The following is a 14,487-nucleotide window of genomic DNA, read 5'->3' on the forward strand; positions in this document are numbered from 1 at the left end:
GACACACTGTCTGGGCCTGGAGACTCATTGGCCTTTCATTTGTCTGTTTGTTCCATCTCCCCTTCCTTTGAATCCTTGATCAATGACTGTACCTCAACTTTACTACCTGGAACAAGTAGCTTCCAGCTTTAACTAAACAACTTCTGGTGCAATATTTACCTTCCAACACATCCTCCAGCACGTGGGTCACTTTCTTTTCCTGCAGAATGTGCTTTTTCAGATACTTCATGAAGATCCCAGAACTGAACTCCCCATCCTGAACTTCATAGGCTTCTGCATCTTCACTCCTTAGAAGGCAAGCACACGACCCTCAGCTGCTTGCCACACAGACATGGCGCAGGAGCACCCGTAAACCCCAGAGACACACTTTGATTCAGGATTTCCTTTCTATTGGCCTAGTTATTGCTTTGGCCATATTAAGAGGGACCCTGGAAAGTCAATTGCCAATTCTGGGGGAATAATACAGAATCCTTGCAAACTCAAGGGGCTGAAAAATTGGAGTAATATATGCTGCTCATTTGGATGAAGGATCATGAGCACCTATATTTGCTTCAGAGTATTGGTCCTCTAATTATAAGGTTGCATTGAACTGATGGCCTTTCTGTAGTTTCTGTTGCTGTTTGCATTGTGAGCCACTGGGCATATCTGCAGCATTTTAGTGCAATACAGAGGCTTGTTTTAATGAAAATTAAACTGCATTGTATTGTTTCAGGGGCAGAGTTACGACAGCTCAGCACATCTGAAAATCTCCCCCACAATGATCTCCTGGCCTTGGAAAAAGTTCTGTGACTCATGGGGTGCCCTGTGCACTGCCCCAGGGTGTGTCAATTGAATTATCCAATTGTAACCCTGAAGGAGGTGCTGCCATCCAGAACAGCCAACTCTGTATCTAACTTTAGGATCCTACAGCTCAGGCTGGATGTGTCCTGGCTTGTTGGCGAGACTCCATTACAAATACTCACTGATATTAGGCCACAAAAGGGTGCTACAATCTTAACTGTGGATCAGCCACAGCTGCCAGCACAGGGCTGTAGGGAGAGATGAGGGTACACATCAGGAAAGCCAGGGAGAAAGTGTGAGAACCAGAGATCAGAGACAGGCCCGGCCTGCACTAGGGATGTCCAGCGGCAGCAGTACTAGCTGGCAAATGGAGACAGGGCCGTTGCAGCTTCTGGCAGTCTCAGCACCTCCCCCTGTCACTGGCACTTGATCTGATGGCCAGAGTTCCAGCCCTGCAGAAGCAAGAGCCTCAAGCCTCAAGCACAGCCACTGGGAAGTGCCAAAGGTCTCCAGTCACAAGCAATCAGCAGATACTTACGTGGCATAGCCATAAACCGTATTCCCCCAGGGCTCCAGCGGCTGTACCTGCGACAGCGCACACTGCGGGTTGTACCTAGAGATGAAAGGATGTAACAGGTGAACTGGGTGAAGGGGGATTTGCTTTCACACACGTACAGGATGGCCCCATCCCTGGGCACAAACAGAACCCATATGTCCAACGCAATGACGTCTGCTGAGTGACAGCAATGCACTCGACAATTACATCAAACCCAATTTCTAAACACTTACCTGCAAGGAAAGCCATGGAGGATGGTGTAGCAATGGCCATGGGGTCTTTTCAACAGCTGAGAGCTCCCCCAGCCCAGCCAGACTCTGGGCAATTTGTGCTGCTGGGGCTGAGCAAAGGGGAAAATGTCTGTCTGAAATCTGTAGGGCTGACTCCTTGGTGGAGCTGAGGGTGCAGCTGGAAAGGAGCCATCTGGGGCTCTGATCCTGGGGCTGATTTTCTACCAGCATAGTGGAGAGCTGCATCAGGACTCATAACAGCTCATACACTGGTTCATACTGCCCCCCCGGGACTACTACACCGGAGAGGATTGCTGGAGCACACACCTCTTCCCTTCCCCAGGGAGCTGGCTAGGCCAGCCAGCCCTCTGCAATGTCAGAGGAATCCCCCACTGCCCTGTTAGGGCAGCTTTAGTGAAGAGTGGCCTTGCTGTGGCCAAGGAGTTGACCCATAATTTCCAAGATCAGGTAAAGGGTGTCAGGGCTGATTTGGTGTGAAAGGCTTGACTTCTACCACAAAGTACCTGAGAGATCCTTTGTGCATGGCCTTAGTCACTGGGTCTGCATAGGAGGTTGCTATCTGCAGCCTACCGGGGAAGAATTAGCTTTGCACAATATCTCTGGGCACTGAAGATACCTGTGCATAGGGAGGGCCAGAGTCTCTCTCATTTACACCAGGTTTACACCAGTGCAGCGGAGTCACTCCCAGTTTGCACATGTGGAACTGAGGTCAAAGCCAGGCCCAGAGTATCGTCCGCAGCAGTGTTATCAGCTCCGTTGTGGTCTGGCCTGCTGAGGAGGAAGTACAGGATGTCCCTGTTTCACAGAGTCAGCAGCAGATAGCAGGCTGTTTGTTTATAACTTGTGACCAGGAACCAGTGGGCCACTGGATGGCAATGTTTGTCTGGCTTGCACCTACTTTTCAAACACACCCAGAAGTCACAATGACAGGCATGAGGTACGTTTCTAAATAAAATCAATGAATGGATAGATTTATCTGCCCTCAGCTGCTCCAGACAAACACATGAGCAACTAGAGGATTCCAGACACAGGAACAACAAGACGTCATATCCCAGAATAAGCTAGAGCCCTCACTGGCCCCACACAGCGCGCAATGTGCGTCTAATCCATGGGCTACGCTCAGCTGCTTTGGTGCAAACAGACACACACACACAGCGACAGAACAGCCAGCCTAGCACAAGGAGTGGAAAAATCGGTTCGGGTTTGTTTGCCTTGACTGAGGACAAGGCTCAGCTGGAACATGTTTTCAGAGCATGATGGAGCAGAGACATCCTTGGCAATGGAAATGATGGGCAGGGTTAGCGCCCAGACACTGGGCCTGATTCTCATCTCATTTACATCACTGTAGCTCACTGGCTTCAATTATTTACGTGCCATGTAGGTGGGAGGAGATTTATGTCCATTTGTCTTAGGCGACATGCCCTAGAAATGCCAACAAGACAATAAGCTTGATTGTGTTCTCACGCAGGGGTAAACCAGGAGCAATTCCACTGAATTCAATGACGTGATACCTGTGTAAAGCAGGTGCAAGTACAACTGGAATCTGGGACAAGGTAGCCCAATAATGACAGCCCCAGACACAGATCACTTTGTCCTGGTCCTCATAGTCCCAAGATCCCAAAGTGCTCAGACATCTCAGTGATGCGTACAGGCTAAAAACCTAAATAGAACAGAAAATGGGAACAGCATCTACCAAATGGCTAGTTTTAATGCACTATGTATGGCGCTGCTACACATAGGAGGAGGGCTTCAGCTTCAAAAACGTTGCAGAAATCCAATGTGTGAGCAAGTAAGGGAGGCAGGGTGGGGGCCCACTCCTTAGTTTCTGTCCTGGGCTCCAGCGAGTCTAATGCTGGCCCTGCTAGGGAGCATGATCAGTGCAGATGGAATGATCACAGATTTGAGCAACAAGCCTCTAACAAGCTCTACTTCAAATGTGCAAGTGATGATTTTCTGCAGCTTACAACGTGGCCATATCTGGACAGATTTCCACGGAGACAACAAAAGACTCTTCTTTAACCCCAGGACCACCCCCTTGCCAAATTTCATGTTTCTGCTCCAAAGCATGAAGGCACTAAAGCTCTTCACAGGTAATCAAGGGCCCCTACAAGTACGCATACCAATGGGACACTAATTTTTACATTTGCTGTATCAGGTCTCATGACTGGGGAAATTCACAGGTATTATCAGTGTGGGCACCGGTAATACTGTTTTACCCTGTTCTGTTTCCTGTTTAATATAATTACTATGTTGAAGATATTGTGTGTGCTTGTGTTATTTCTTGGGAGTTTCCAACTCTCTGGCAAGTAAGTGGAGGTTACCCTGTGGTTACAATTTCCCTCTGCCACAGTCCTGGGGAGGATGGTAGGGCTTGGGACACCCATGGGAGGACTACAGCTCCCCCCCCAGCACCTGCCCTCACAGAATGCTCAGGCAAGGGGTCTGCTCAAATGAGGCACTCTCCAGCTTACTCTCCTGCTGAAGAGCGTTCATGCCAGAGGTGTCTGTGGGCCCCAATGGGCCTGGAGTTAAGCTCACTGTCATTATCTCTTAATTAAGGCCTTGATTCAGCATGGCAGTTGGGTGTGTGTAGCTTTAATCACATGAACAGAGCCTTAGAAGCCAATGGCCACCTCTCACACCATGAACTTTAGGCCTGTGCCAAAGGAGCCAGCTGAACTGAGCCAAAGTCAGGGGTTCTTTCCCTGTCTCCCCTCTGGGTTGTGAAAGCAACTACTGCTAACCCCACTGTCCCGGGGAGGTGGGGGAAAGGAACAGAACCTACCATTTCCTGCAGGTGTCCAGCAGGATGAGGTTGAGGGCTGTCTGCCTCTGCTGCATCTTCTGGAGGATCCTCTGCACGCTGATGCAGTTCTCGGGGGCGTAGGGCTGTGGGGCGTCAATGGGGACCATGTAGTTTCTCCCAGAATGTTCATATCCATGCCCAGCATAGTAGAATATGGCTGCAAACCATGGACAAGAGAGGGAGAGTTATGGGAAGAGGCCAGGCTTTGCGCCGAGAGGCATGGAAAACACAGGGTGCTGTTTGTTACCAGGGCAACTGCTCCAATGTCCAGCACGCCTCCCTTCCCCCACCATACAGCAGATGTGTTACACCACAGCCCGTTCCCCTCCTCATGGGATCCTGTATCATCTCAGAGCAGGTGTGTTACACCACAGCCCACCCCCTCGTCCTGGGCGCTACAAAACCTCAGAGCAGGTGTGTGGCACCACATCCCACCTCCTCCTCCCCGGCGCTTCGACACCTCAGAATGGGTATGTGGCAACACAACTCACCCCCCTCCTCACAGGTTCTGTGAGGCCTCAAAGCAGGTGTGTTGTTCCCCCCATTCATGGTGGGGACACCTCACTATGCAGGCAATAACCTGGCTGTCATTTGATTGTCGGTCTAACCTAATCTGCTCCCCCACCATCACCCGGCCAGTGGTCCTAAGTCCTACAACTCTGAGAGAAGCCCTTTCTAGTATCAGCCTAAACCTGTCCTCCTCACAGCCTCTGCTGACATATAGAATCATAGAATTAAGGGACCATTATGATCATCTAGTCTGACCTTCTGCACAACGCAGGCCACAGAATCTCACCCACCCACTCCTGTAACAACCCCTAACTTATGTCTAAGCTATTGAAGTCCTCAAATTGTGGTTTAAAGACTTCAAGATGCAGAGAATCCTCCAGCAAGTGACCCGTGCCACACGCTGCAGAAGGAGGCGAAAAACCCCCAGGGCCTCTGCCAATCTGCCCTGGGGCAAAATTCCTTCCTGACCCCAAATATGGCGATCAGCTAAACCCTAAGTATGTGGGCAAGACTCACCAGCCAGACACCCAGGAAAGAATTCTCTGTAGTAACTCAGATCCCACCCCATCTAACATCCCATCACAGGCCATTGGGCATATCTACCACTAGTAGTCGAAGATCAATTAATTGCCAAAATTAGACCTTCATCATGGCTCCTCCTGACTGGACAAATCCATCCATGGATTTCAGCTCCCTAATGGGGACCTGAGCACCTGAAAGCAGTCACCTCATCACTTCATTCCTCAGTTCAGTAGAACTTCTGGAGCTGCAGGGGTGGGGCTGGAGTAGCCGCACCTGGGAATCAGGGAGCTGTAACCAGTTCATGCATGGTGCCCTCCTCACCTCTTGTGCTGAGTGGATCTTGGTGGAAGAGAGAAACTAGCACATCAGCTCTTCTAACCTTTGCCTTTAAGCGAGGGTCACTGTATCATGCAGCAAATTGGAACTAAATTAATTTTGCATCCTTAATGTTTCTTTAATACAGCTCTGTGTATCTGATAATAGTCAGCACTGCCAATAGTTATGGTTGCCCAACGCTTCCCATTATAAGAACCTGTTTTCAGTTGCTTATAACTTTGCCAATAACTGGGCTAAAATATTCCATGCCAAGTGTTTGCTTCAAGCTGAATATTTCTGGGAAGATTCAGCTAAAATGGTTCAGCTGTTTCTGAGAATGAGGCTGCAGAAAAATACATTGTTTTCCCCACATTAAAAAAAATGACTACAACCATTTCATTGAGGAGTTCTAGCAGCTCTGTGCTTTGGAGCAGGGCCTTGACATTTGGCGCATGGTCACCTTGGTGTTAGGGAGGTGCTGTTTGCTGCCCTCATGAGAATCTACCCACATTTGTTTAGTTTAAGTGTCTGAAAAATCAGTTTGCACGTACCAAAGATTCTGTCTGCCTGGAAGATAGAGTCGTAGATTCCAAGGCCAGAAGGGACTGTTGTGATCACCTAGTCTGCCCTCCCGCATAGCACAGGCCAGAGAACTTCCCCAAGTAATCCTAGCGCATACTCCAGCCCGTCACAGCGTCTACATGCCAACCATGGCAAATGCCCCTTCCTCACAGAGCGACTGAGACGGTGCCATGCCGGGGCTGAGCTGGACTTTCCCTACAATTGCTCCTCCCAGCTTGCGGGGAGGGGGGGGAGGGGGTGGGTGGTGTGACAGAAGGCACTACAACTGAGAGCAGAAAGACCACTTCCTATTCTCTCAATGCTCTGCCTGCTGGCCCCCAGGCAGCAGGGAGGAGGAGGAAGTCCTCTGACTTAAACACAAGAGGAGTGAGGTCAGGGGGAGGTGAGGAGGGGGAACAGTTGCAGCATTGGAGGGAGGGCAGAAACAAGCTGGGGAAAGAGGAGGGTTAGAAGCTGGAGCTGGAGGGTGGGGAGGGAGCAGTGGGGATGGTGGAATAGGGCCAGAAAGGGAGAGGAAGAGGCTGGAGATGCAGGGGCAGAAGGGTCTGTAACCATGCAGGGTTGCCAACAATTTTGTATTATAAGGGTCGGCCCTTATTTAAATAAAAACATTGCCTGGCCTGTACTAAATTGGTTTGGGATGCCTTTTATCCCACATTTCCACCAGGGGTGTAATGCTGCCGGAGTGGTCTGGAGCATTGTTCTGGCACCTGAACCCCTGACAGAGTGGGGCTCGAGCACGTCTCTTTGCAAAGTGCTGCCAGTTGGCCACTTGACCTGGCACATGGGATTGCAATGCCCCTCAGATTTGGCCCAGCTCCCCCTCCAGCTCTAGGCCCTGCTGAAAGTTGCACACCCCCCCACCCCCATTGAAATCTGAACTGGTGCCCCTACCGGTTGCAGCGAAGCCTCCTCTAGGTGTACCTTCCAAGTCCACAGCCATTCTTGCAGTCCCTACCCCGGCAGCGCATGGCACTGCAGCAGGTGGAAACCAGCAACTGCAGCTGCTGACTCAGTTTGCGCCCCATACAGAATGTGAACAGGACCCACAATGGCTGCCCAGCCCAGTATCTGAGGCCCTGAGTTCTCTGCAGCGCCAGAGCTAGAGAGAGAGATCCCCTAGGATGGACAAGGGAGGAGAAGAACTCACCGCTAAGGTTCAAGTTAAGACTGGGGACAGCTGAGGTCTGTCCTGTATTTCTGAAATACAGCAACTCCTAGCTTAACGTTGCAGTTATGTTCCTGAAAAATGCGACTTTAAGGGAAATGATGTTAAGCGAATCCAATTTCCCCATAAGAACTAATGTAAATAGAGGGGGTAGGTTTTTATACACACACACACACACACACACACACACACACACACACACACACACACACAGAGTATAAGTTTTAAATAAACAATTTAATACTGTACACAGCAATGATGACTGTGAAGCTTGGTTGAGGTGGTGGAGTCAGAGGGTGGGATATTTCCCAGGGAATGCCTTACTGCTAAATGATGAACTAGCACTCAGCTGAGCCCTCAAGGGTTAACACATTGTTGTAAATGTAGCCTCACATTCTACAAGGCAGCACAAATGGAGGGAGGGGAGACAGCATGGCAGAGAGAGACAGAGACACACACTGTGTGTGTGTGTGTGAGAGAGAGAGAGAGAGAGAGAGAGAGAGACGCACTGCCCCTTTAAGGACGCTGACTGCACTCTAAGTACATTGCCTTTTTAAGTAGATCAGCAAGTTGAGACAGCAGCTGCTGCCAGCAAGCTCCCTCCATCCTGAGCCCTGTCATGTCCCCCCCGCTTTATGGAGATGGGGTAAGCGGGGGGCAGGAGCAGTGGGAGCGGGACACCCTGACATTAGCCCCTTCTTCTCCCCCCCGCGCACAGCAAGCAGGAGGCTCCCTGGAGCAGCTCCAAGGCAGAGGGCAGGAGCAGCACAAGGCAGTGCGGGGAGGGACAGCTGAACTGCCGGGCAACTGATAGCCTGCTGGGTGGTTGCTGCACAGGGAACTTAGGGGAGCTGATGTGGGGCTGCCGGTCCACCTTGGTTCCAAGCGCCCACCACTGGCTCCAATGGGCTGCTCTTCCTGCAAGCAGTGGACAAAGCAGGTGGCTGCCAAACAACGTTATAAGGGAGCATTGCGCAACTTTAAACAAGCATGTTCCCTAATTGATCAGCAAGTAACAATGTTAACCGGGACGACTTTAAGTGAGGAGTTACTGTACAATGTTATCAACCGTATTAACCACTATAGAACACTGCACTAACTGGAACTGAACCCGTTAGTCCTGAGTCTCAGCATATAGCTGTGAAGCCCACCAGCAAAACATGTCTTCACCCCTCTCCAGTGGCTGCTCCACAGAAAAGATAAAAGCCTTCTACTGCTCCCAGTTACTCCATTAGCTCTAGTGAAGGAGAACTGTGCTTTGGATCTCAAGATCCTAACCCTGCTGATGACCCAGTGAGAGGGTCAGCATCGTTCCACGGGCTGGAATTTTTGTTTTCAATTTTTACGTTTTTAAAAAACGTAGACAATTACATAAAAAACTGTGTTAAAAGAACATTATTAAAGTTTGGCAAGTCAAACACTCAAAAGCTAGGAAATGCCAGAATTAAGCTTGCCTGTGTAACTTTAATTCACCTCCCCTGTGCATATGCATGATGGTATAGTCTATAATTACACACTCACATACAATTTTTTCCATAGGACCCCTGCATCATTTTTCCTCATTCCCACTGCCACTGTTGTCTATAGGACCCTGCCTCAGTTGCTGCTGAAGTTGAAAGGTGCGTAGTGAATGAGGCAGGGGACTGCAGAAAGGATGAGCTCGTAGTTAGGGCAGTTGAATGCTGCCCTGGAGAATTGGATTCTATTGCCACCTGTCCCCACAGAATTCCTACCTGGTGCCAGGCAAGTCACTTAAACCACAATTTTCACAGGTGGCCTCTGTGTGTTTCTCATTTTCTGGGTACCCAACTTGAGACACTGGTGGTTTGATTTGTAGAGGTATCGAACACTCACAACTGTAACTGAAGTCAATGTGAGTTGTGCAATGATTATGTGAAGTGATATAAAATGCTACATAAGGCTGTAGGCTTCTCAAATTCGGCACCCAAAATTAGTTGACAATTTTTTCCTTTAATTTCTGTGCTTCAGTTCCTCATGTATAAAATGGGGATAATACCAGTCCCTCACTTCACAGGAGTGTCGTGAAGATAAATGTATTATGTTTGTAAGGAATTCAGAGACCATGAGAGCACCACAGGATAGCCCATGAGGAAACGAATAATTCTGTATGCAGTACTTGTGGCACCTTAGAGACTAACCAATTTATTTGAGCATTATTTAGTCTCTAAGGTGCTACAAGTCCTCCTTTTCTTTTTGCAAATACAGACTAACACGGCTGCTACTCTGAAATCTGTATGCAGTGCAAGCTTTGGATTGGGTGCAGTAAATAAGGAAGGGGCCCACAAACTGAATATGAGGTTAAACAGAGATATTGAATTATCCATTCAGTAAGCACCGTCCATCCTGTGCACTGAATGAGGCAGGGGTGCTGTGGAAAACATAGTACATGATCATGTAATTAAAGACTGTACCACAATGCATATGTACAAGGGGTGAATTAAATTTTCACAGGCAACCTGGACTCTGGCACTTCCTAACTTCTGAGTGCTTGCTTTTGCAACCTTAACATTAATGTGTTTTAATATAATATATAAATATAAACTACATTAAAATAATGGTATTAAAGTTGCAAAATCAGCCTTATGCCAGATTTATGTTGCCCATGCAGCTGTAATTCAGCCCCCTTGTGTGCATGCATTATGTGAGGCAGATATGCCTGCCTATAAAAATTGAACCCCAAAATTGTGAGTTTAGAAAGAAAATACCTTTTTACTCTACCCAAGTTAAAGATTAACCTTTCGCCCAGATTTTGTGTGGCAAACAAATGCTGTTCAAAGATGAGCTGCTGAGTACCAAAATATAAAGGGGAAGCTACAAGCATCTGTTCATAAAACAGGAACTGCCCCTCTCTGGCCACGGCTGAGTATATGTGTGCGTGGTGCATTCCTGTATTATCACTTACAACATTTTTCTATCTTTGTATTTCTGAAATTATCTTTGAGTTGGGACTTTTTTTACGAGGGCTGAGATAACGCCTATGGACTGGGCAATGACCTCAAACATCTCAAAATACCTACACACCTGCTGATTGACTGACTGATGGTAGATTTTTGGTCTGTGGATTTTCCAAGCCCAGAGTTACTGGAATGGGGCGTTTCAGAGTAACAGCCGTGTTAGTCTGTATTCGCAAAAAGAAAAGGAGTACTTGTGGCACCTTAGAGACTAACCAATTTATTTGAGCATAAGCTTTCGTGAGCTACAGCTCACTTCATCGGATGCATACTGTGGAAAATACAGAAGATGTTTTTATACACACAAATCATGAAAAAATGGGTGTTTATCACTATAAAAGGTTTTCTCTCCCCCCACCCCACTCTCCTGCTGGTAATAGCTTATGTAAAGTGATCACTCTCCTTACAATGTGTATGATAATCAAGGTGGGCCATTTCCCGCACAAATCCAGGTTTTCTCCCCCCCCCCCACCCTCCCCAAACAAACCCACTCTCCTGCTGGTAATAGCTTATCTAAAGTGATCACTCTCCTTACAATGTGTATGATAATCAAGGTGGGCCATTTCCCGCACAAATCCAGGTTTTCTCCCCCCCGCTCCCCCCCACACACAAACCCACTCTCCTGTTGGTAATAGCTTATCTAAAGTGATCACTCTCCTTACAATGTGTATGATAATCAAGGTGGGCCATTTCCAGCAGAAATCCAGGGTTTAACAGGAACGCCTGGGTGGGGGGGGGGTTAGGAAAACAAGGGGAAATAGGCTTGAATAGAGACTGGGAGTGGCTAAGTCATTATGCAAGGTAACCTAAGTTAACTGTATCCAATTTGCAAATGAATTCCAATTCAGCAGTCTCTCGCTGGAGTCTGGATTTGAAGTTTTTCTGTTGTAATATCGCAACTTTCATGTCTGTAATCGCATGACCAGAGAGATTGAAGTGTTCTCCTACTGGTTTATGAATGTTATCATTCTTGACATCTGATTTGTGTCCATTTATTCTTTTACGTAGAGACTGTCCAGTTTGACCAATGTACATGGCAGAGGGGCATTGCTGGCACATGATGGCATATATCACATTGGTAGATGTGCAAGTGAACGAGCCTCTGATAGTGTGGCTGATGTTATTAGGCCCTGTGATGGTGTCCCCTGAATAGATATGTGGGCACAGTTGGCAACGGGCTTTGTTGCAAGGATAGGTTCCTGGGTTAGTGGTTCTGTTGTGTGGTATGGGGTTGCTGGTGAGTATTCGCTTCAGGTTGGGGGGCTGTCTGTAGGCAAGGACTGGCCTGTCTCCCAAGATTTGTGAGAGTGTTGGGTCATCCTTCAGGATAGGTTGTAGATCCTTGATAATGCGTTGGAGGGGTTTTAGTCGGGGGCTGAAGGTGACGGCTAGTGGCGTTCTGTTATTTTCTTTGTTAGGCCTGTCCTGTAGTAGGTGACTTCTGGGAACTCTTCTGGCTCTATCAATCTGTTTCTTCACTTCCGCAGGTGGGTATTGTAGTTGTAAGAATGCTTGATAGAGATCTTGTAGGTGTTTGTCTCTGTCTGAGGGGTTGGAGCAAATGCGGTTGTATCGCAAAGCTTGGCTGTAGACAATGGATCGTGTGGTGTGGTCAGGGTGAAAGCTGGAGGCATGTAGGTAGGAATAGCGGCCAGTAGGTTTCCAGTATAGGGTGGTGTTTATGTGACCATCGTTTATTAGCATTGTAGTGTCCAGGAAGTGGATCTCTTGTGTGGACTGGACCAGGCTGAGGTTGATGGTGGGATGGAAATTGTTGAAATCATGGTGGAATTCCTCAAGAGCTTCTTTTCCATGGGTCCAGACGATGAAGATGTCATCAATATAGCGCAAGTAGAGTAGGGGCGTTAGGGGACGAGAGCTGAGGAAGTGTTGTTCTAAGTCAGCCATAAAAATGTTGGCATACTGTGGGGCCATACAGGTACCCATAGCAGTGCCGCTGATTTGAAGGTATACATTGTCCCCAAATGAAAAATAGTTATGGGTAAGGACAAAGTCACAAAGTTCAGCCACCAGGTTAGCCGTGACATTATCGGGGATAGTGTTCTTGATGGCTTGTAGTCCATCTTTGTGTGGAATGTCAGTGTAGAGGGCTTCTGGATTTGTGCTGGAAATGGCCCACCTTGATTATCATACACATTGTAAGGAGAGTGATCACTTTACATAAGCTATTACCAACAGGAGAGTGGGGTGGGGGGAGAGAAAACCTTCTGTAGTGATAAACACCCATTTTTTCATGATTTGTGTGTATAAAAACATCTTCTGTATTTTCCACAGTATGCATCCGATGAAGTGAGCTGTAGCTCACGAAAGCTTATGCTCAAATAAATTGGTTAGTCTCTGAGGTGCCACAAGTACTCCTTTTCTTTTTGGAATGGGGAGATTCCTCATTTGCAGCAAGGGGACCTAATCAGACCCCACTGAGTGATTCCAGTCACCACAGAAGAGGAGGTCCCATTCTGATTCTCCAAGAAGTTTCTGAGAGGAGTTTCAAGGGGGAGGAACCAGCCAGGCCACCATCTTCAAAAATTGAATGAAAAGAAGAAGCCCTGATGCTGCTGCTGGCTTGCTTCTGGCTTCTGTTGGATGCTGGCTGCTGGCCTCTGGCTAGGCAACGGGACCACACATGACTAAGAAACCTGTGCTTTCTCCACCCCTCCATGGATATGAGTCCAGCAACATGCAACAGCTAAGATTTGACAACTACAAGCAAATGACCTCTAACCAGCCAACAAGTCTGCTGACATTAAACACTGGAGCCAATAAGACCACCGGCTGATCTTTTCAAACACGCACTGGCTTCCTAAAGCTGATTGAAACCACAAGTCATGAAACCATTCTGCATAAGTATCAACCTTCTGGGTTTAGTTTTATTTCACATTTGCTGTAGCGGGATGCCTCTACCTCAGCATTTTTGCACTTGTTTTTAAACTCCAGCAGATGGTTAGTAGTGAGCGTTGTGTATGGCTAGAACCCATAGAATCTATTTGAGAATGGAGCCTATAGAATAGTTCCTCAGATACCTAACAGCCCTAGGTTAAACAACCTTGCTGCCTAAAAGATCACACATCCATAAATTTCAGGGGTTAGGAGTTGTATATTTAATCCTGAGAAATCATGTTATTTTCACCTAAATTTGTCATTTGAACATTATATGTAACAAGCTGAGTCATCTTGAATTGTATTGGAATATTTCATTTTAACCTTATCTTGTATGTGGGGAGAATGGATAGCCAATAATTTGGGCAGGCAACCTTAATTGGCATCAGAATTGCAGTGATTTTACCCTCCTTGTATTAGCTATTCGGCTGGAACCTAAATACAGTAACACCTCGCTTAACGTTGTAGTTATGTTCCGGAAAAATGCGACTTTAAGAGAAATTATGTTAAGCAAATCCAATTTCCCCATAAGAATTAATGTAAATAGGGGGGGTTAGGTTCCAGGGACATTTTTTTCACCAGACAAAAGACTACATATATATATATATATATGGACAGTATAAGTTTTAAACAATTAAATACTGTACACAGCAATGATGATTGTGAAGCTTGGTTGAGGTGGTGGAGTCAGAGGGTGGAAGAGGGTAGGATATTTCCCAGGGAATGCCTTACTGCTGAATGATGAACTAGCACTCAGCTGAGCCCTCAAGGGTTAACACATTGTTGTAAATGTAGCCTCACACTCTACAAGGCAGCACAAATGGAAGGAGGGGAGACAGGATGGCAGACAGAAACACACGCCCTGTGTGTGGGAGAGAGATGCACATTGCCCCTTTAAGTACGCTGACTGCACTCTAAGTACATTGCCTTTTTAAGTAGATCCGGAAGTTGAGACAGCTGCTGCTACCAGCAAGCTCCCTCCCTACCGAGTCCTGTTGTGTTCCCCCCACACAGACACACTCTATGGAGATGTGGTAAGCAGGATGCAGGAGAAGGGGAGAGAGGGGACACCCTGACATTAGCACCCCTCTTCCCCCCCACCTCCACACAGCAGGCAGGAGGCTCTG

At 47.6% G+C, this 14,487-nt stretch overlaps 1 protein-coding gene across 1 annotated transcript in view; it reads right to left on the reverse strand.

Annotated features, from left to right (window-relative positions):
* The window catches only part of LOC141994483 (mucosa-associated lymphoid tissue lymphoma translocation protein 1-like), a 77,679-nt gene that overhangs the window by 21,403 nt on the left and 41,789 nt on the right, over positions 1–14,487 (reverse strand). The window contains exons 10-12 of the mRNA XM_074964720.1: positions 4,373–4,550; positions 1,319–1,393; positions 160–287 (exon numbers count right to left, since the gene is read on the reverse strand). Coding sequence (XP_074820821.1) covers positions 160–287; positions 1,319–1,393; positions 4,373–4,550 — 381 coding nt within the window. The remainder of the gene's footprint in view (positions 1–159; positions 288–1,318; positions 1,394–4,372; positions 4,551–14,487) is intronic.

The sequence above is a fragment of the Natator depressus genome, chromosome 10, assembly GCF_965152275.1.
Source record: "Natator depressus isolate rNatDep1 chromosome 10, rNatDep2.hap1, whole genome shotgun sequence".
NCBI classification, from domain to species: domain Eukaryota; kingdom Metazoa; phylum Chordata; order Testudines; family Cheloniidae; genus Natator; species Natator depressus.